The sequence below is a fragment of the Neofelis nebulosa genome, chromosome 2 (assembly GCF_028018385.1).
Source record: "Neofelis nebulosa isolate mNeoNeb1 chromosome 2, mNeoNeb1.pri, whole genome shotgun sequence".
NCBI lineage: Eukaryota > Metazoa > Chordata > Mammalia > Carnivora > Felidae > Neofelis > Neofelis nebulosa.
In genome coordinates, this window is record NC_080783.1 from 144,167,853 (window position 1) to 144,190,277 (window position 22,425).

Consider the following 22,425-nt stretch of genomic DNA (forward strand, 5'->3'; position numbering starts at 1 on the left):
AAAGTTGAAGTGGTTAAATTTCAGAGTAAATAATATCAGCAATCAAGTACATAATTTTGTAATGAAAAGGGGGTCAATTAATCAAGAGGCCATAAAAATCCTAAATGTTAGGTCCCTAACAATGCAGCTTCAAAATACATGAAATAAAATAGAATTACAAAGATAAAAAGACAAATCTGCAAATCATACGCTCATAGATGCCAATGCCCCCTCTGGACATTTGGTAAAATGAGCAGGCAGAAAATCAGCAAGAATATAGGAGTCTTGAACAACATGCTCAACCAACTTGGCTACCCAACAGCACCAGAACATACATTCTGCTCATGTGCACACAGAATATTTACCAAGGTAGACCATAATGTGGACCATTAAAAAAGTCTCAATGGGGGCGCCTGAGTGGTGCAGTCAGTTAAGCATCGGTTATGAGATTGAGCCCTAAGTTGGACTCTGCACTGAGCTGAGAGCGGAGCCTGCTTGGGATTTTTACTATCTCCCTCTGCCCCTCCCCCACTCATGCTCCCTCTCTCAAAATAAAAATTAAAAAAAAAAAAGTCTCAATCCAATACATTATATATTCTGATTACACTGGAATTTAATTAGAAATTAATAACAAATTACTAGCCAGATAATTCCCAAATATTTGGAAACTAATATACTTCTAAATAAATAATCCATGGCTGAGGGGCACCTGGGTGGCTCTGTGGGTTAAGCATCCGACTCTTGATTTCAACACAGGTCATGATCTCATGGTTTGCAGACTGAGCCCCACATCAGGCTCTGTGCTGAGCCAGCAGTATGGTGCCTGCTTGGGATTCTTTCTCTCTCCCCCTCTCTCTCTGCCCCCTCTCAAAATAAAAAACAAAACAAAATAAAAATGAAAAAATAATCCATGGATGAAAGAAGAAATCCTAGTTTTTAAAACATCATTTTCTGTATATTAAGACTCCTAAGCAAGTCAGGTTTTTTTTCTTTCCAATCTTATTAAGATATAGTTGACATATAATAGAAGTCAACTTCTTCCTCTAGTGTTGAACTAAGAAACACTGACCTGGGGCAGTTATGCAGATGGCATAACTCTGGGCCACAATTTATAGATAGTTTATTGATTTTTTCAAGAGTAATAACTGTAAGTAGTGAACCACTTTATGTGCCAGGCACTTTCCTATGTGTTTACTACATGTAAATTCATTCCATCTTTAGAATAGGTATTATTTATTACCGACAAGTAGACTGAGGTACAGAGAGGTTAAATAAATTGCCAAGCCCAAAAGTCTAGAAAATGGGAGAACTAGTATTTGAACCACATAGTCTAGTAGCTCTAAGACAATACTCTATGATTATATTCTAGATCTTTGAGTATAAAATTTTTATTTTAGGCTCTGATTTTAAAACTTGATCCTCACTAAAGATGTAACTCCACTGTCACGGAAAATCACCCTGAATATATCTTTGAACATGTAAAAGACAGTACTCTGTTAAATCTTTCCTTAGATGTAATGAACTAAAATTTACTTACTGCTTCTCTCCTCCTCCGCTCTTGTTCTTTCTCCCTTGCTAAATTACGGTCTTGGAGAAGCAAGAGTTTGTGTTTATCTTGAGTTTCCAAAGACTGCTGACGTTCTTTCTGCTCTTTTCCAAGGCACTGGTTTTGCATTTTATTTGAAAAAGATTGTTGAATGCAGCCAAGGTCCCTTAAAGAAACAGTATAGCTCAAAGTGGGTTTCAAAAGTTCCTTAAAAGTTTTTATTACATTACAAAGATATGTCATTAAAGTATAAATATAAAGCAATGTTTTAGATTCCCCTTGTCATGTTGTGATGTCGGTTTTTGTTATAATGCCATTTTTAAGCTTAACTTTTGATGTCAAATTTAACAAAGACAAACTATATTAACAAAGAGAAGTTTACATAGAAACTGTGACCAAGGTTATATAGAACTGTATTACGTTCTTACACATAGAATGGAAACATTAAGACATTTCTGGAAAACAACGTCTTTCTAATTTAGTTACATTAGTATCTTTGATAGTTTAATCACTTGATAAGTTCTATCCTCTTCAAAGTAGATACTACTTGTTAATTAAAAAAATCAATAAAAATTTGCTTTTTGCAGTTATAATTTGCTCTGTATTCTACTAAATAGCTTAATCATGGTCACTTGACAAAAAAGAAATTTAATATATTTAAAATTAAATGTCCATCATAGGGAATGGAGATTGCTACACATAGTCAATGCATGCAGATATGAATGAATACTTGAATAAATAAAAAGGAACTGATAAATGGAAAAAAAAAGTCCGTATCTCCCAAGTTATAATCCAGTAAATTACAGACCTCTGATTTTCTTGCAATACTTTTGGTTCCTTTGTATTTTGTTCCACATGTTTCCGAATTAGTTCCTGTGTTCGAGCTTTTACTTCTTTTTCTATTGCTGCTTTTCTAAATTGGTTGAAGAGCTCATCTGAGGACTTTAGTATACCTGATGTTTTGACTGGTTTGCCTAAACTTTTCCAAGAGTCTGCATTCTTGATCTTTATATCCTAAAACAAATAGTTGATTCAGTCTGTGTCTACAGATGTCAACATTTTGGAAGGAAAACAATAATTTTTGATATAGTAATAGATCACAGTAAGATTCTAAAGAACTTCCTGTAATTTTATTAAACTTAAGTTAAAAGTAACTGATGTCAGAAAAAATATGAAAATATGATTAACAGATAAACTCAATAATCTAAGACCAAATTAAAATAGCATACTTACCAATTATTTCAATTTAATGTAAAACATATACAGTTGACCCTTGAACAACATGGGGATTAGGGGTGCCGATGCCTGCATAGTCAAAAGTCCATGTATAACTTCTGACTCCCCCAAAAAACTACTAATTGCCTACTGTTGACTAGAGGCCTTAACCAGTGACATAAGCAGTCAGTTAACATATATTTTCTATGTTATATGTATTACATACTATATTCTGACCATAAAGTAAGCTAGAAGAGAAAATGTTATTGAGAAAATCACAATGAAGATAAAAATATATTTACAATACTATACTGTATCAAAAACCTGTACAAACTGTATCAAAACCATATCAAACTGTATCAAACTGTATCAAAAACTATAAGGGGACCCACACAGTTCAAAACCTCTGTTGTTCAAGGGTCAACTGTATATTTAAAAAAATATATTTTTTAACATTTATTCATTTTTGAGAGACAGAGACGGAATGTGAGTGGGGGAGGGGCAGAGAGAGAGAGACAGACAGAATCAGAAGCAGACTCCAGGCTCTGAGCTGTTAGCACAGAGCCTGACACAGAGCTCGAACTCACGAACTGCGAGATCATGACCTGAGCTGGTTGGATGCTTAACCGACTGAGCCACCCAGGTGCCCCAAGGGTCAACTGTATATTAAGAGTACGAGAATCTGCAAGGAATATAAAAATAAGTAAACTAGTCACTGTAAATAAAGATATTTTTGGTCCTATAGGGAAAATAAACCAAATATACAAATTATTAATAAGAGGCAAAGAAAGATAATGCCATATTTGTTGGGAACCCTCTGACATGCCTTTGTCTTTCCTTTTTTAATAATTAACTGATTGTGACTGCTGTTCTTAAGGGAGATGTGTCATGATCTAGATCAGTGCAATCCAATAGAAATACATATAGTTTAAAATTTTCCAGTACAGGGATTATATCTGGAAGAAGGTGGAGGAGGAGGATCTTAAGCTTACCTTGTTCCATGGATACAACTAGGTAACAAGCATATAAATGTAAATAACCCAGAAAATCACCAAAGACTGGCAGAGCAGCCTCTACACAGCTAAATACAGAGAAGAGGCCATGTCAAAGAGGGTAGGAAGGGCTAGAGGTGGTGGGGAGCTAAACAGACCCAACAGACTCTCTGTGGGACTGTCTGTGGGAGGGAGGATGCTGAGCACAGGGAGAAGAGAGAAACGGACACCCTAGGCACCAGGAAGATGAAGCTCCATAATATTTGGCTTTGAAAGCCATAGAGGCAAAATTTTGCAAGTTCTTACAATCAGCAGGACTTTAACACTTGAAACATTAAAAATAAGAGGGCTCTGAACTCAGAAACCAGGAAAGCAGAGTCCAAGTCCTTAAATATTCCCTGGGCACTGAGACCATCCAAAGTGATGCCACAAGCCTGGCAGTGTGCAAGCAGCCCTGAAAGGGGCCAGCACCACTCCAAAGTGACCCCTACCATGGGAAGAGAAAAAGATAACCACACACACCAGTTCAAATGCAGCACCAGCAATAGGGTGGGGGCAGACATCTAGTCTGGCTGCAGTACCCAGCCACTAATGAAAGCTTGTCATGGTGGGGATCCTTGGTGGCTCAGTCGGTTAAGCGACTGACTCACTGTTCATGAGATTGAGCCCTGCATTGGGCTTGTGCTAACAGTACAGAGCCTGCTTGAGATTCTGTCTTCCTCTCTCTCTCTCTCTGACCCTCCCCCACCCTCTCCCTCTCTCAAAATAAACATTAAAAAAAAAAGACAGAAAGAAAGCTTGTCAGGGCAAAACACCTATGCTACTGTGTCTCTGGCAAATGCTGGGTCTGAGTCAACTCAAACCCAAGGCAACCAAAGACTGGCTCATTAAGAGCATTGGGACTAAATCCTACCTACAACAGGCAAAGAGAGACATTGCAGATGACTGGGCTGAAGGCAACAGTAAGGCACACACAACACACAACCTCTGAAACTCCAGGTTCTGGTGAACAGGGAGCAACTGCGTTGCAGGGCTCTATAGAACCTCTTTTTCAAAAGGCCATTACTTTCAAGTGTAAGAGGTGTAGCTGACTTTCATAACACACAGACACAGACATACAGAGTTAGACAAAACAAGGAGACAGAAGAATGTGTCCCAAATGAAAGAACAGGAAAAATACACAGCAAGATACCTAAGTGAAACAGATAGGTAATATGCCTGATGGAGAAGTTAAAGTATTGGTCATAATTATACTCACTGGACTTCAGACAAGAGTGGAAGAGACTTCGGTGAGACCATTAAAAAAGAGATAGAAAACATAAAAAAGAACCAATCAGAGATGAGAAACTCAGAAACTGAAATTAAAAATAAAATAGGTGGAAGAAATAGTAGACTAGAGGAAGCACAAGAAGAGATTAGTGACCTGGAGGAAAGAGTAATGGAAAACAATCAAGCTGAAAAGGAGACAAAAATATAAATAAATAAATAAATAAATAAATAATGAAACGACACTTAGGAAAGTCAGCAACACCATCAAAGGTAATAACGTTCACATTATAGGGATCCCAGAAAAAGAAGGGACAAAAGGGGGGCAGAAAATTTGAAGAAATAATAACTGAAAACTTCCAAAATCTGAGGAAGAAACCAGAAATCCAGATCCAGGAGGCACAGAAAGCTCCCAACAAAAATCAATCCAAGGAGGTCTACTCCAAGACATGTAGAAATTAAAATGGCAAACTATAGTTTTAAAAGCAGCAGGAGAAAAAAAAGTTACATACAAGGGAAAACCCCACAAGGCTATCAGCTGATTCTTCAGCAGAAACTTTGTAAGCAAGAAGGGAGAAGACATGATATATTCAAAGTGCTGAAAGAAAAAAAACAATCTGCAATCAAGAATACTCTAGGGGTGTCGGGGTGACTCATTGAGCATTAGATTCTTGATTTTGGTTGAGGTGATGATCTCATGGTTCATGAGGTCAGAGCCTGTGTTGGGCTCTGCGCTGACAGTGCGGAGCCTGCTTGTGATTCTGTCTCCCTCTCTCGGCCCCTCCCCACATGCTGTCTTTCTTTCACTCTCTCTCCCCCAAAATAAATAAATACTTAAAAGAGAGAGAGAATACTCTATCCTGCAAGGCTATCATTTAGAATATAAGGAGATAGAAAGAGTTTCCCAAACAAAAGTTAAAGGAATTCAGCACCACAAAACCAGCCCTACAAGAAATATTAAAAGAGGATTCTTTGAGTGGAAAGAAACATCCTAAGTAGGAATAAGAAAAGTAGGAAACACAGAAGTAGTAAAATTAAGTATAGCTATAAAAATCAGTCAAGGGAGTCACAAAATAAAAGGATGCAAGGTATAATACCACATACCTGAAACATAGGTGGGGAGGACAGGAGTGAAGAATGGGTCCAAACTTAAGGGACCATCATTTTAATATAGACAGCTATATATAGAAGATGTTATATATAAACCTAATAGTAACCAAAAATCAAAAACCAGTAATAGATAAGCAAAAAAATAAATAGAAGAGAATCCAAAGTCTGTCACTAAAGAAAGCTGGCAAACCTTGAGAGAAGGGAGCAAGAGAAGACAGGAACAGGGAAGAACTACAAAGCAAACATAAAACAAGCAATAAAATAGCAATAAATCCATTCCTATCAATAATTACTTTGAATATAAAAGGACCAAATGCTTCAATCAAAAGACATAGGGTTTTGGAGTGGATGCAAAAAAGCAAGACCCATCTATATGCGATCTCCAAGAGACTCATTTCGTACTAAAGATACATGCAGGGGTGCTTGGGTGGCTAAATCAGTTGAGTGTCTGACTCTTGAGTTCAGCTCAGGAGGGTTCCCCAGGGTTGTGGGATTGAACCTTGCATTAGGTGTAGAAACAGAAAAGCAGTTCTCATGCAAATGGAAGTAAAAGGAGAGCCAGGGGAGCAATACTTGTATTAGACAAAATAGATTTTAAAACGAAGACTGTAACAAGAGACAGAGAAGGACACTATATAATCATACAGGGAAAAATCCAACAAGATAGAACAACTGTAAATATTTATGCAGCCAACGTGGGAGTATCCAAATACATAAAACAGCTAATAACATAAAGGAAATAATCAATAGTATTACAATATAGTAGGGGACTTGAACACCCCACTTACACCAATGGATAGATCACCCAAACAAAAAATCAACAAGAAAACAGTGGCTTTGAATGACACATAGCACCAGATGGATCTAATAGGTATATTCAGAACATTCCATCATTAAACAGTAGAATACACATTCTTTTCAAGTGGAAACACAACACTCTCCAGTATAGATTTCATGTTAGGCCACAAAACAAGTCTCAAGAAATTCAAAAAGAAGTCATACTATACATCTTTTTCTGACTACAACACTATGAAACTAGCCATCAACCACAAGAAAAAAAATCTGAAACAACACAAATACATGGAAGTTAAATATCATGCTACTAAACAACAAATGTGTCAACCAAGAAATCAAAGAGGAAATCAAAAAATACATTGAGACAAAAGAAAATGAAAACATAATGGTCCAACTTATTTGGGATGCAGGAGAAGCTGTTCTTTTTTTTTATTCTACAAATTATTTTTTTGTTACATGTAAAAATTTTTTTTAATATACATACTAGTTAGCATATAGTGCTATAATGATTTCAGGAGTAGATTCCAGTGATTCTCCCGAGTATAACACCCAGTGCTCATCCCAACAAGTGTCTTCCTTAGTGCCCCTTACCCTATCCCCCCCACCTGCAAAAGCTCTTCTAAGAGGCAAGTTTTTAGCAATACAGGCCTACTTCAAGATGAAAGAAACATCTGAAATAAGCAACCTAAACTGACACCTACAGGAGCTAGAAAAAGCCTTAAAGCCTAAAATCATCAGAAGGAAGGAAATGATGAAGATTAGAGTAGATATAAATAAAATAGAAACTTTTCCCCTAAGATCAGGAATAAGGTAAGGATGTCTGCTCTCACCACTTTTATTCAACATAGTGTGGGAAGTCCTAGTTACAGCAATCACACGAAAGAAATACAAGGCATCCCAGTTGGTAAGGAAGAAGTAAAACTTTAGCTGTTTGTAGATTACATGATACTATATATAGAAAACCCAAACATTCCACTAAAAAAACTACTAGAACTGATAAATGAATTCAGTGAGGTCACAGGGTTACAAAAAAAAAAAAATCAACTTACATAAATCCATTGCATTTCTTTTTAAAAAAAAAATTTTTTTTAACGTTTTATTTATTTTTGAGACAGAGAGAGAGCATGAACGGGGGAGGGGCAGAGAGAGAGGGAGACACAGAATCTGAAACAGGCTCCAGGCTCTGAGCTGTCAGCCCAAAGCCCGATGCGGGGCTCGAACTCACGAACTGTGAGATCATGACCTGAGCCGAAGTAGGATACTCAACCGACCAAGCCACCCAGGCGCCCCAATCCATTGCATTTCTATATGCTAATAATGTAGTAGCAGAAAGAGAAATTAAGAAAACAATCCCATTTACAATTGCACAAAAAACAGTAAGACACATAAGAATAAACTTAACCAAGGAGGTGAAAGACCTGTACTCTAAGAAGTATAAACTGAAGATGACACAAACAAATGTAAAGGTATTTCATATTCATGGGTTGGAAGAACAAATATTGTTAAAATGTCCACACTACCCAAAGCAATCTACTGATTTAATGCAATCCCTATCAAAATATCTATAGCATTTTTCACAGAGTGAGAAGAAATAATCTTAAAATTTGTACAGAACCACAAAAGACCCCAAATTCCCAAAGCAATATTGGACAAGAATGAAACTGGAGGTATCACAATCCCAGATTTCAAGATATACTACAAAGCTACAGTAACCCAAACAGAATGGTACTGGCACAAAAATAGACACATTGATCAATGGAACAGAATACAGAGCCCAGAAATAAACCCATGATTAATCTTTGACAAAAACAAATCTTTGACAAAGGAGGCAAGAATATGTGCTGGGAAAAAAGACATTCTCTTCAACAAACGGTGTTAGGAAAAGTGAACTACTTTCTTAGACTATACACAAAGATAAACTCAAAATGGATTAAAGATTTAGACGTGAGTCTTGAAACCATAAAAATCCTTGAAGAGAGGAGAGGCAGTGATTTCTCTAACATCAGCCATAGCAACATTTTTCTAGATATGTCTCCTGAGGCAAGGGAAACAAAAGCAAAAATAAACTATTGGGACTACATCAAAATAAAAAGCTTCTGCACAGCAAAAGAAACAATAAAAAGAACTAAAACACAACCTACTGAACGGAAGAAGATATTTGCAAATGTCATATTGGATAAACAGTATCTAAAATATATAAAGAACTTAACACCAAAACCCACAAATAATCCAATTTAAAAATGGGCAGAAGACATGAAAAGGCCATTTCTCCAAAGACAGACAGATGGCCAAAAGATGCATGAACAGATGCTCAACATTACTCATTAGGGAAATGCAAATCAAAACCACAATGAGATCACCTCACACCTGTCAGAATGGCTATAATCAAACACACAAGAAACAAGTGTTGGCAAGGATGTGGAAAAAAACAGACCCTTGTGCAGTGTTGTTGGTGGACATGCAAACTGGTGCAGCCACTGTGGAAAACAGTATGAGGAGTCCTCAAAAAATAAAAAATAGAACTACCCTATTCCACTACTGGGTATTTATCCAAAGAATATGAAACACTGATTCCAAAAGATATATACACCCCTATTTTTATTGTAGCATTATTTACAATAGCCAAGTTATGGAAGCAACCCAAATGTCCATTGATAGATGAGCGGATAAAGAGGTAGTATATATACACAATGGAATATTACTCAGCCACAAAAAGGAACGAAATCTTACCAGTTGCAACAACATGGATGGATCACTTAGCATCTAGCTAAGTGAAATTAGCTATTCAGAGAAAGACAAATAGCATATTATTTCACTCATGTGGAATTTAGGAAACAAAACAAAAAAGACAAACCAAAAAACAGACTCTTAATTGTAGAATACAAATTGATGGTTACTAGAGGGGAGGTGGGTGGGAGGATAGGTGAAAGAAGTGAGAGGGATTAAGAGTACACTTATCATTATGAGCAATGAGTAATGTATGGAATTGTTGAAATCACTTTTTGCACACCTGAAAGTAATATAACACTATGTTAACTACACTGGAATTAAAATTTTTAAAAATATTCTAATACATTAACAAGTTTAAAAAGTGTAAAATTTTACTATTTATCCAAATATACTCAAAGCATTATTATTTCAACATACACTCAGTGTAAAAGTTTGAAGATAATTTTATATTTTTTGTAAGTCCAAATTGGTGTTTATTATATATTTATAGCATATCTCAATTCAAATGCTAAACTGATTGGAAACAATTGATTTGCAACTGCATTTCATGAAACATACAGCTGAAAAAGTAGATATGCACAATCAAGCTGTTCCAAACATACTTAAATGTTCCAAAAAGTGAACAGAGTACCTATTTTGAAATTTAATTAAATAAGGATTAAAACTTAGTTCTTCAGTTGCAGTAGCCACACTTCCAGGTTTCAATAACCATATGTGGATAGTGGCTACCATATCAGACATTGGACAATTCAGGTCTAGATGGCCCTTCTAACAGTTAACGTGCCACATCATCTAGTATAGATCATGTGCTATGCCACAAAACAAGTCTGCATAAATTTAAAAAGATTGAAATTTATCGAGCATCATTCTTTTTTTTTTTTTTTTTTTTTTTTTAATGTTTATTTATTTCTGAGACAGAGACAGAGTATGAACAGGGGAGGTTCCGAGAGAGAGGGAGACACAGAATCGGAAACAGGCTCCAGGCTCCGAGCCGTCAGCCCAGAGCCTGACGCGGGGCTCGAACTCACGGACCGCGAGATCGTGACCTGGCTGAAGTCGGACGCCTAACCGACCGCGCCACCCAGGCGCCCCTATCGAGCATCATTCTTAACCACAACATTATGAAACCAGGAATCAATAACAAGAATAAAACTGGAAAATTCACAAATATGAAGATTAAACAACATTCTACTACTGAACAACCAATGGCTCAAACAAGAAATCAAAAAGTAAAAAATATCTTGAGACAAATGAAAATGGAAATATACCAAAATGTATAGGATGCAGAAAAAGCAGTTCAGGAGGAAAGTTCACAGTGATAAATGCACACACAAAAAACAAGAAAGATCTCACAAAACCTAACTCAAGGTATATACCTCAAGGAACCAGAAAAAGAACAAAGCCCAAGGCTTACAGAAGGAAGAAACAAAGACCAGAGTAGAAATAGATTTTTAGGGGCACCTGGGTGGCTGGGTGGATTAAGCATCCGACTCTTGATTTCAGCTCAGGTCATGATATCATGGTTCGTGGGTTCAAGCCCCACGTTGGGCTCTGTGCTGAGTGTGGAGTCTGCTTGGGTTTCTCTCTCTCCATATCTCTCTGCCCCTTTCCCACTCACACTCACTCTTTCTCAAAATAAACAAACTTAAAAAAAAGAAAGAGTCCTAAAAGACATTAGAAAAGATCAGTGAAACTAAAAGCTGATTTTTTTTTGTAAAGATAAAGGAAATAGACAAACCTTTGACTAGACTCACCAAGAGAAAGAAGACTCAAATAAGCAGAATCATAAATGAAAGAGATATACAACTTATACCACAGCAATACAAAGGAAGATAAGAGTCTACTATAAGCAATTATATGTCAATGACATGGACAACCTGGAAGAAATGTATAAATTTCTAAAAACATAATCCTCCAAGACTAAATGATGATGAAACAGAAAATCTGAACAGAATAATTACTAGTGAGGACACTAAGTAATCAAAACCCTTCAAACAAACAAACAAACAAACAAACAAAATCTAAGACCAGATGGCTTCACATTTAAAGAATTAATACTAATCCTTTTCAAGCTCCCCCCCAAAATTAAAGGGGAAGTCTTTTTTTTTTTTTAAAGTGTATTTATTGTGTATGTGTGTGTGTGTGGGGGGGGGTGAGGGACAGAGAGAAGGAGACAGAGGATCCAAAGCAGGCTCAGTACCAACAGAGAGACCAATATGGGGCTCGAATTCACTAACTGTGAAATCATGTCCTGAGCTGAAGTCAGATGTTTAACTGACTGAGTCACACAGGTGCCTTGAAGGGAAAGTCTTTCAAACTCATTTTATGAGGCCAGCATTACCCTGATACCAAAACCAGATAAGGACACAAGAAAATTATAGGCCAATATCCCTAATGAACATACATACATACAAAAGTCCTCAACAAAATATTAGCAAACCCAATTTAACAGTACATTAAAGGCATCATATATCACAATCAAGTAGGATTTATTCCAGGGATGCAAGGATGGTTCAACATCCACAAATCAATATGATATACTAGATTAACTAAATGAAGAATAAAAATCATATGATTACCTCAATGCAGAAAAGGCATGTAACAAAATTCAACACCTGTTTATGGTAAAAACTCTCAATAAAGTGGGCATCAAAGTAAGATGCCTCAACATAATAAAAGCTGTATCTTACAAGCCCCACAGCTAATATAACAGTGAAAAGATGAATGTTTTTCCTCTAAAATCAAGAACAAAATAAAGATGCCCACTCTTGGCAATTCTATTCAACATGGTATTACAAGTCCTAGCAAGAGCAATTTGGCAGGGTAAAGACAAGGCAGTCAAATCAGAAAGGACGAAGTAAAACTGTCAGTACTTGCAGATTACATGATAGTATATATAGAAAACCCTATAGACTCAACAACAACAAAAACCTGTTATAACTATTAAACAAATTCAGTAGAGTTGCTGGACACAAAATTATATGAAAATCTATGCTGTTTCTATACACTAATAACAAACTGTCAGAGACACTAAGAATACAATGCCATTTACAATTATATCAAAAAAGAAAAAAAATACCTAGGAATAAACTAAGGAAGTCAAAGGCCTATACACTGAAAACTGTAACCATGGTGAAATAAACTGATGAAAGAAATTGAAGAAGACATAAATAAATGAGAAAATATCCCAAGCTCCTGGAATGAAAGAATTAATATTGTTAAAATGTCCATACTACTCAAGGCAATCTACAGATTCAGTGAAATCCCTATCAAAATTGCAATGGCATTTTTCACAGAAATCAATCTTTAAATTTTTATGGAACCACAAAAGACTTCAAATAGCCAAAGCAATCTTGAAAAAGAACAAAATTAGTATCATGCTTCTGAATTTCAAACTACATTATAAAGCTATAGTAATCACAACACTATGGTATTGACGTAAAAACAGACACATAGGTCAACAGAGCCCAGAAATGAAATTATACAAATTTGGTCCATTAGTGTACAACAAAGGAGTAAAGAGTATAGAATGAGCAAAGAACAATCTGTTCAATAAATGGTATTTAAAAAAAAATTTTATTTAGGGGCACCTGGATGGCTCAGTTGGTTAATAAGCATCTGATTTTGACTCAGGTCATGATCTCACAGTTTGTGGGTTCAAGCCACACATCAGGCTCTCTGCAGCCAGCGCAGAGCCTGCTTCAGATCCTTTGTCCCTCTCTGCCCCTCCACTGTTCATGCTGTCTCTCAAAAATAAGCACTTAAAATAAACAAAAATGTTTATTTATTTGAGAGAGAGAAAGAGAGCATGTGCATGCATGAGCACAGGAGGGGCAGAGAGAAAGAGAGAAAATCCCAAGCAGGCTCCATGCTGTCATCACAGAGCCTGACACTGGACTTGATTCCATAAGCCATGAGATCATGACCTGAGCCAAAATCAAGAGTCAGATGCTCAATCAACTGAGTCACCCAGGCACCCTTTCAGTAAATAGCATTGGGAAAACTGGATAGCCACATGCTTTTATAAAACAAAGGAAACCATCTACAAAATGAAAAGGCCATATATTGACTAGAAAAACTGTGCCTGTGTTCATTACAATACCCAAGACATGAAAGCAATCTATGTGTCCACTAATGGATGAGTAGATTAAGAAAATGTGTTACACATACAATAATGGAACATTACAAGTAAGGGACTATTATTCAGGCAACAAAAAGAAGAAAATCTTGCCATTTGTAATGACATAGGTTGACTTTGAGAGTATTGTGCTAAGTGAAATAAGGCAGATAGAGAAAGATAAATACTGTCTAATTTCACTTGTATGTTGAATTAAAACAAACAAAACCAAACTCTTGATAAAATGAATTGGTGGCTGTCAGAGGAGGGTAGTGACAAGTGGGGAAATTGGGTGAAGAGGGTTAAAAGGTAGAAACTTCTGGTTATAAAATAAGTCCTGCAGACGTAGTGTATAGCATGGTCACCATACTTAATAATACTGTATTATATTTGAAAGTTTTAAGAGAATAGATCTTAGAAGTTTGCATCACAAGAAAAACGATTTGTAACTATGTGTGGCACTAGACTTACTGTGACGATCATTTCACAATAAATACAAATATTTAATCCGATGTTGTACATCGGAAAACCAACATGTTGTATGTCAATTATTTCTCAATAAAAACAAAAGATTTAACCTGCCTAGCTATGGTAGGAAAGTATACAATACCTAAACATCCTCTGTTGAAATTTATTTTTTGATAATTTTCTCCTTAATAAGTATGCTTACTTACTCTTTTCACAGATTTCCATGAAATACTAGGAGAACTTGTCAAGAGTCCCAAATAAAGCATAAGAAAATTTATGACTATATATACTCACAGGCCCTTAATTTCTATCCTGAAGTACTAAAGAGAGTCAAACATCACCAGGAGTCACCTAGATATCCTTCACAAGTGCTTCCAAAATTGCCCATGAACCCTATTTTTGTTCTTACCCATGGAATGAGCTAAAAATGAGTTGCAGAATTCCTTTGGCTACTTAAGTGATTTAAAGCATGTCATCTTCAGGGGGAGGGGCCCAAGATGGCGGAGCAGCATGGAAGTTTTTTGCATCTCTGGCCCCTGAAATGCAGCTACATCAACACCAAAACATCTTTCACACCTAGAAAATTGATCTGAGGATTAACACAGTAATTTGCATAACCTGAACCACAGAACTCAGCAGATGCAGCACAGAGAGGTGAACTTGGGGAGAGAAGTTGCAGAGGGTAGGGAGCTGGTTTTGCTTGCAGAGAGAGGACAGAGATAGGAGGGCAGAGTATAGGAAAAGCACCCCCTCCCCCAAAAGCAGCTGAAGACAAAGAGTGCAAACACCCATAAGTGACTTAACAAGAAAGGGAGAAAGAAAAAAGGAGAAAGGAGAGGGTTTGGATACCCCTAAGACTCTATGAACAGGGGAGTGCAGAGTCTGAAATTCTGCAGCTCGATACCTGGTGGAGCGCTGGTGGGAAGGGTGAATCCTGAGGAGCAGACAGCAAGGTCTGAGGGGTCCTCAGGCCACATGGGGAGAGGTGGTTCCCCTGCTAAGAAGACATTTGGTAGAGGCTGTGCAGCCTCCACAGAGGCAAAGGTGCCCACGGACTCCAGCAAACAGCCACATTTGCTAGTGTTGGAATAAGGATGTTAGGGGGTGGTGAAGCTTGGCGCCAGATGTGTGTTGCAATTTACCATAATCCCTGAAACACTGCTACTACACGATTGCACAAACTTTTTTGGGGGTGGGCTGGCATCCAGCCGCAGGCTCTGGGCATTTGCGGCAGCGTGGCTGAGTGACCATTTCTGGGGGCAGGCCAGAACCTGGCCATTGCTCAGAGAGACAGTCCCACAGAGTGTCTGAGTGGGTCAAAGCCACAGGGCTCTCAGAAGTGACGGGTTTGGAAACACAGCCCTATCTGAGATAAAACTTGGGAGGGAGGTACTGCCTGGCAGGCTGATGGCTTGGTAGCAGATGGTGTAGAAGCAAGGAGTGGATAGAAGCTGGAGAAAAAGGAGAGGTGCTTGACTGCCAGTTGGGGAGAACACAGAATTCTGATACAAGAGACAAGGTAGCTGGGTGATGCCATTTTCACCTCTCCCAAGCATGCATATACAAAAATACATGCACCAAAACAATCCACCCCAGTAAACTAAGCAGCACCATTTAGTGGAGAATGGACCTGCTACACAAGCCCTGTCCCACTGTGCCAACCACAGTCTAGAAGAATACCACAAATCTCTCTGCCTGCTTAGTTTACAGACTATAGAGTGCTTCATAGTTTGACTTCTAGGGAAAACTGAATGTAATTCCAATCGTATTCCATTCTGTTCACTGGTCCATCTATTCAATTTTTTTTCTTTTTTTTTTCATGAATACAAAGAGAAAAAAATTATTTTTATTTTCTGTTTTTATAAAAACGAATTTTTTTCTATATTTTTTACTTTTTTGTAAATTTTTATTCTTTTACTTTCATCATTTCATTTTATGCTATTTATTAATTTTTTTTTAATTTTCAAACATTTTCTTTTTTTGTTTCCCTTTTTTCTCAATTCTATCAAATGTCTTTCAACAACCAGACCAAAACACACCTAGGATCTAGCATCCTTTATTTGATTTTTTTGTGTTGTTTTTAATTTTTTAATTTTAATTTTTTATTTTATTCTATTTCTTCCTCCAAAATGACAAGACAAAGGAATTCACCCCAAAAGAAAGAACGGGAAGAAATGACAGCCAGAGCCTTAACACAGATACAAGAAAGATGACTGAACCAGAATTTAGAATCATGATAATAATACTAGCTGAGTTGAAAACACAGAATCCCTTTCTGTGGAGATAAAAAGTAACATCTAGTCAGGATGAAATTTAAAATGCTATAACTAAGATGCAATCTTGAATGGATGCCAGGTGGCAAGGATGGATGAAGCAGAGCAGAGAATCAGTGATATAGAGGACAAACGTATGGAGAATACTGAAGTAGAAAAAAAAGAGGGAAACTAAGGCAAAAGAACACAATATAAGAATTAGAGAACTCAGTGACACATTAAATAGGAGTAACATCTGAATCATAGGTGTCCCAGAAGATGAAGAGAAACAAAAGGGGGTAGAAGGTTTATGTGAGCAAATCATAGCAGAAAACCTTTCTAACCTGGAGAAAGTCACAGACATGAAAATCCAGGAAGCACAGAGAACTCTCATTAGATTCAACAAAAAGTGACCATCAACAAGGCATATCATAGTCAAATTCACAAAATACTCATGAAAGGAGAGAATCATGAAAGCAGCAAGGGAAAAACAGTCCTTAACCAAAAGGGAAGACAGATAAGGTTTGCAGCAGACCTATCCACAGAAACTTGGCAGGCCAGAAAGGAGTGGCAGGATATATTCAATGTGCTGAATTGGAGAAATATGCAGCCAAGAATTCTTTATCCAGCAAGGCTGTCATTCAAAATAGGAAAGATAAAAAAGTTTCCCAGACAAACAAAAAGTAAAGGAGTTCATGGCCACTAAACTGGACCTGCAAGAAATTTTAAAGGGGACTCTCTGAGGGGAGAAAAGATGAAACAGAACAAAAATGACCAAAAGCAGCAGAGACTATAAAGGATCAGAGAATACCACCAGAAATCCAATCTACAGGCAACATATTGGCAATAAATTCATATCTTTCAATACTCACTTTAAATGTCAATGGACTAAATGTTCCAATCAAAACACAAAGGGTAACAGAATGGTTAAGAAAACAAGACCCATCTATATGCTGTTTACAAGAGACCCATTTTAGACCTAAAGACACCTTCAGATTGAAAGTAAGGGGATGGAGAACCATCTATCATGCTAATGGTCACCGGAGTACCCATACTTATATCAGACAAACTAGACTTTAAATAAAATAAAGACTATAACAAGAGATGAAGAAGGGCATTATATCATAATTAAGGGGTCTATCCACCAAGAAGACCTAACAATTATAAACATCTATGCTCCAAATGTGAAAGCACCCCAATATATATATCAATTAATCATCAACATAAAGAAACTTGTTTACAATAATACCATAATAGTAGGGGACTTCAACACCCCATTTACAGCAATGGACAGATCATCTACACAGAAAATCAACAAGGAAACAATGTCTTGAATGACACACTGGACCAGATAAACTTAACAGATATATTCAGAACATTTCATCCTAATGCAGTGGAATATTCATTCTTCTGCAGTGCACATGGAATGTTATCCAGAATAGATAATACTAGCACACAAATCAGCCCTCAACAAATACAAAAATATCAAGATCATACCGTGCATATTTTCAGATCACAACGCTATGAAACTCAAAATCAACCACAAGAAAAAATTTGCAAAGACCACTAATACTTGGAGATGAAAGAAGATCCTACTAAATAATGAATGGAATGAAAAGTACATGGAAGCCAATGACAATGATAACACCACAGTCCAAAAGCTCTGGGACACAGCAAAGGTGGTCATAAGAGGGAAGTATATAACAATCCAGGCCTTCCTAAAGAAGGAAGAAAGGCCTCAGAGACACAACCTAACCTTACACCTTAAAGAGCTGGAAAAAGAACAGCCAATAAAACCCCAAACTAGCAGAAGACAGGAAATAATAAATATTAGAGCAGAAATCAATGGTATTGAAACCAAAAAATCAGTAGAACAGATCAATGAAACCAGGAGCTGTTTCTTTGCAAGAATTAACAGAATTGATAAACCCCTAGACAGTTTGATCAAAAAGAAAAAGGACCCAAATAAATAAAATCAAGAATGAAAGAGGAGAGATCACAACCAACACTGCAGAAATACAAATAATAAGAGAATCATGAGCAAGTATACGCCAATAAATTGGGCAATCTGGAAGAAATGGACAAACTCCTAGAAACATATAAACTACCAAAACTGAAACAGGAAGAAATAGAAAATTTGAACAGACCCATAACCAGTAAGGAAACCAAATTAGTAATCAAAAATCTCCCAAAAAACAAGAGTCCAGGGCCAGACGGCTTTCCAGGGGAATTCTACCAAACATTTAAAGAAGAGTTAACACCTGTTCTTTTGAAGCTGTTCCAAAAAATAGAAATGGAGGGAAAACTTCAAAACTCATTCTATAAAGCCAGCATCACCCTGATTCCAAAACCAGACAAATACCCCACTATGAAGGAGAACTACAGACCAATTTCCCTGATGAATATGGATACAAACATCCTCAACAAGATACTAGCCAACCAGATCCAACAATACATTAAAACAACTATTCACCATGACCAAGTGGGATTTATACCTGGGATGCAGGGCTGGTTCAATATCTGCAAAACAATCAATGTGATACATCATATCAATAAAGGAAAGGACAAGAACCACATTGATCCTCAATAGATGCAGAGAAAGCATTTGGCAAGATAAAGCATCCTATCTTGATAAAAACCCTCAAGAAAGTAGGGATAGAAGGATCATACCTTGAGATCATAAAAGCCATATATGAAAGACCCACCGCTAATATCCTCAATGGGGAAAAACTGAGAGCTTTCCCCCAGGTCAGGAACAAGACAGGCATGTCCACTCTCACCACTGTTATTCAACACAGTATTGGAAGTCCTAGCCTCAGCAATAAAAGTCATCCAAATAGCAAAGAGGAATAAAGCAATAAAAGAATAAAAGGCATCCAAATCAGCAAGGAGGAAGTCAAACTTTCACTCTTCGCAGACGACATGATACTCTATATGGAAAACCCAAACGATTCCACCAAAAAACTGCTAGAAATGATCCATGAATTCAGGAAAGTTGCAGGATATAAAATCAATGCACAGAAATCAATTGCATTTCCATACAGCAATAATGAAGCAACAAAAAGAGAAGTCAAGGAATCTATCTCATTTACAACTGCACCAAAAACCATAAAATATCTAGGAATAAACCTAACCAAAGAGGTGAGAAGTCTATACACTGAAAACTATAGAAAGCTTATGAAAGAAATTAAGACACACAAAAAAGGAAAAATATTCCATGCTCATGGATTGGAAGGACAAATATTGTTAAAATGATGCTACTACCCAAAGCAATCTACACATTCAATGCAGCCCCTATCAAAATAACACCAGCATTGTTTACAGAGCTGGAACAAACAATCCTAAAATATGTATGGAACCAGAAAAGGCCCCGAATAGCCAAAGCAATCCTGAAAAAGAAAGCCAAAGCTGGAGGCATCACAATCCTGGACTTCAAGATGTATTACAAAGCTGTAATCATCAAGACAATATGGTACTGGCACAAATAAGAAAAAAAATAATAGAGATTACAGAGATGGTAGGAGACCTCCACTATAATAAATCTGCTGAATGCAAGAGAATTAAGAACAGAGATGAGTTAGTCTTGGTAACGAAACATCTTTTCCTGAGGCAGAAGAGAAAAACGGCAAAGCTAGGGCTTCCAAGTAAAAAGACAAGAGTCTGAGCGTTTGTTGAAATTCTTTTGGTCTTAGTCCCAGCTCTTATTTGGGCAGGATGCTTGAACCATCTGGGTTGCAGTTTATTCACATAGACTAATTCTCAAAGAGCTCTTCTAGCACCAAAATTCCATAGCCTCTCTTTTCAATAGGAGGTAATACTACTGACAGTGAGGGAGCAATGGTAGGAAATGTCAAGAATGGAAAGTCTGTTGTGGGAGAACAAGCCCCAGAATCCCATTCTTCCTTTAGCTTTCATGTCAACATTTTAGTTCCTGCTACATGCTAGACATTGGAAATAATCAGAGTGGTCTTATGTCACTTTCACCTATGGCACAAACTTCAACTGTATGACATATACTAGATGTTTTGCTGCTTATTTTTGCCCTTTTGGAAATTTTCTTATTGTTTTTAAACTTTATTTTGGCTCAATCAAAATTATAAACAGGGTTGTTAAATTAGAAACATAAAGATTACAGTAAACCAAATATTTAAGAAATTTTGGAGCACTGGGGCACCTGGGTGGCTCAATCAGTTAAATGTCTGTCTTTGGCTTAGGTTATGATCTCATGGTTTGTGGGTTTGGGCCCTACATCGGGCTCTGTGCACTCTCAGCACAGAGCCTGCTTCAGATCCTCTGCGTCCCTCTCTCTCTGCCCCTCTCCTGCTCTCGCTCTCGAAAATAAAATTTTTAAAGTAAATAAATTCTGCAGCACTATTCTTTCCATCGTAAAGGGGATAGGTGACACTTCTGTTATTAAAACAAAAACCAGGGGGCACCTGGGTGGCTCAGTTGGTTAAGCATCTGACTTTTGCTCAGGTCATGATCTCATGGCTCAGGAGTTCGAGCCCCATGTCAGGCTCTGCACTGACAGCTCAGAGTGTGGAGCCTGCTTCGGATTCTGTGTCTCCCTCTCTGCCCTTCCCCTGCTTACTCTCTCTCAAAAATAAATAAACGTTAAAAAAATTGAAAAATTAAATAAAACAAAAACCAGTAAAATAAAAAAATTAATGTTGGATTATCAGAAAAGACACTTTTTTTAAATGGTTCTTATCAATAACAAGACACCCAAATTAAACATAATCTTTGATGATAGTAATTATTAGCACATTATCAAAGAGAATTAAAGATACTAAGAAAACACAAGGACCAAATCAGTGTGTTCCTTATGGTAAAATCATATTCCTAAGTGTGCTGAAACAAAGAAATAATAAGACTTGTCCTCTGACGTATTTGCAAGGAAAAATAAAGGAAAGAAAGGGAGAGAGGGAGGGAGGGAGGGAGGGAGGGAGGGAAAGAAGGAAAAGACAAGGTATATAAACACCTCCTTTACAGTAAGTTTCTGAGAATGACTCAAATGCCTAGAATAGTAGCTGAGCTATTTAATGTATCCCAAACATCTATAATATTTGTCAAAAGGATGATCAATGTGTGGTTTGAGATTAAGTACACAAAAAGACTCCATTAGGAAATCCCCCACCACAAATTCTAAAAGACAGCTTTATGACATGCTTTAAAATCTGGATAGCTGGCAAATGCAGCATTATAAAACTTAAACACAAGCATGGGAACTGATGATAGAGGATGGGGGGCGGTGCTGCTCACAAGTAAATTTTTTAAATTTTATTAGATAGGTAAAATTTTTTTTTATTAAATAGGCTTAGAGATCCAAAATCTCATTAAAGTTAAGGCTTAAAACACCTCTTGTGCCACTTCTATATTCAATTTTAAATCCCTTCAAATTTGTTAGGAAAAAAAGTAACATCACTCTTACCTTCTGCACAGGTACCGGACCTTCAGATTCTAACACCGTTGTGTCATTATCACCAGACTGATGCATCATAGTTAGGCCATTCAAATGTTGCTCACAATCACCTAGATGCACACATTTTTAGAATAGTATAATCAAGATATTTCATCTTGTTTGTCCATAATTTGACTTCTTCTCCCCCCCAACCCAGGTCAGAAACTACGAAAACAAAAGGATTAATTTGTTTATGCTGTTTAACTTTGGAATATTCTTAGTTGAGGAATTGTTCTACTGAAAAATAAACATTTTTTTGCTTGGAACTTATGTCCTCTTGTTTTGTCTTCATAAAGGATAGCTGACACAGTGGCCACCCACCAAAATCTGTTTTTTCTGTCCCCATGGTATAGCAGTCCCCCAGTGTGCAGAATGACCTCTGCTCTAAAGATGGGTTTTCATTAGGCCAAATCAATCATGGTAATCCTACCCCAACACAAGTGAGTCATTTAGTAAAGAGCAGGCCTACACCAATGCAGGGATCCTAGGGAAAG

At 37.1% G+C, this 22,425-nt stretch overlaps 1 protein-coding gene across 6 annotated transcripts in view; it reads right to left on the reverse strand.

The window, feature by feature from the left end:
- Positions 1-22,425, reverse strand: part of BRDT (bromodomain testis associated) — an 81,196-nt gene that overhangs the window by 3,774 nt on the left and 54,997 nt on the right. For all 6 annotated transcript variants that reach the window (XM_058716595.1, XM_058716593.1, XM_058716591.1 and 3 more), the window contains 3 exons: positions 21,902-22,002; positions 2,334-2,539; positions 1,517-1,691 (listed from right to left, as the gene is read on the reverse strand). In XM_058716595.1, coding sequence (XP_058572578.1) covers positions 1,517-1,691; positions 2,334-2,539; positions 21,902-22,002 — 482 coding nt within the window. The remainder of the gene's footprint in view (positions 1-1,516; positions 1,692-2,333; positions 2,540-21,901; positions 22,003-22,425) is intronic.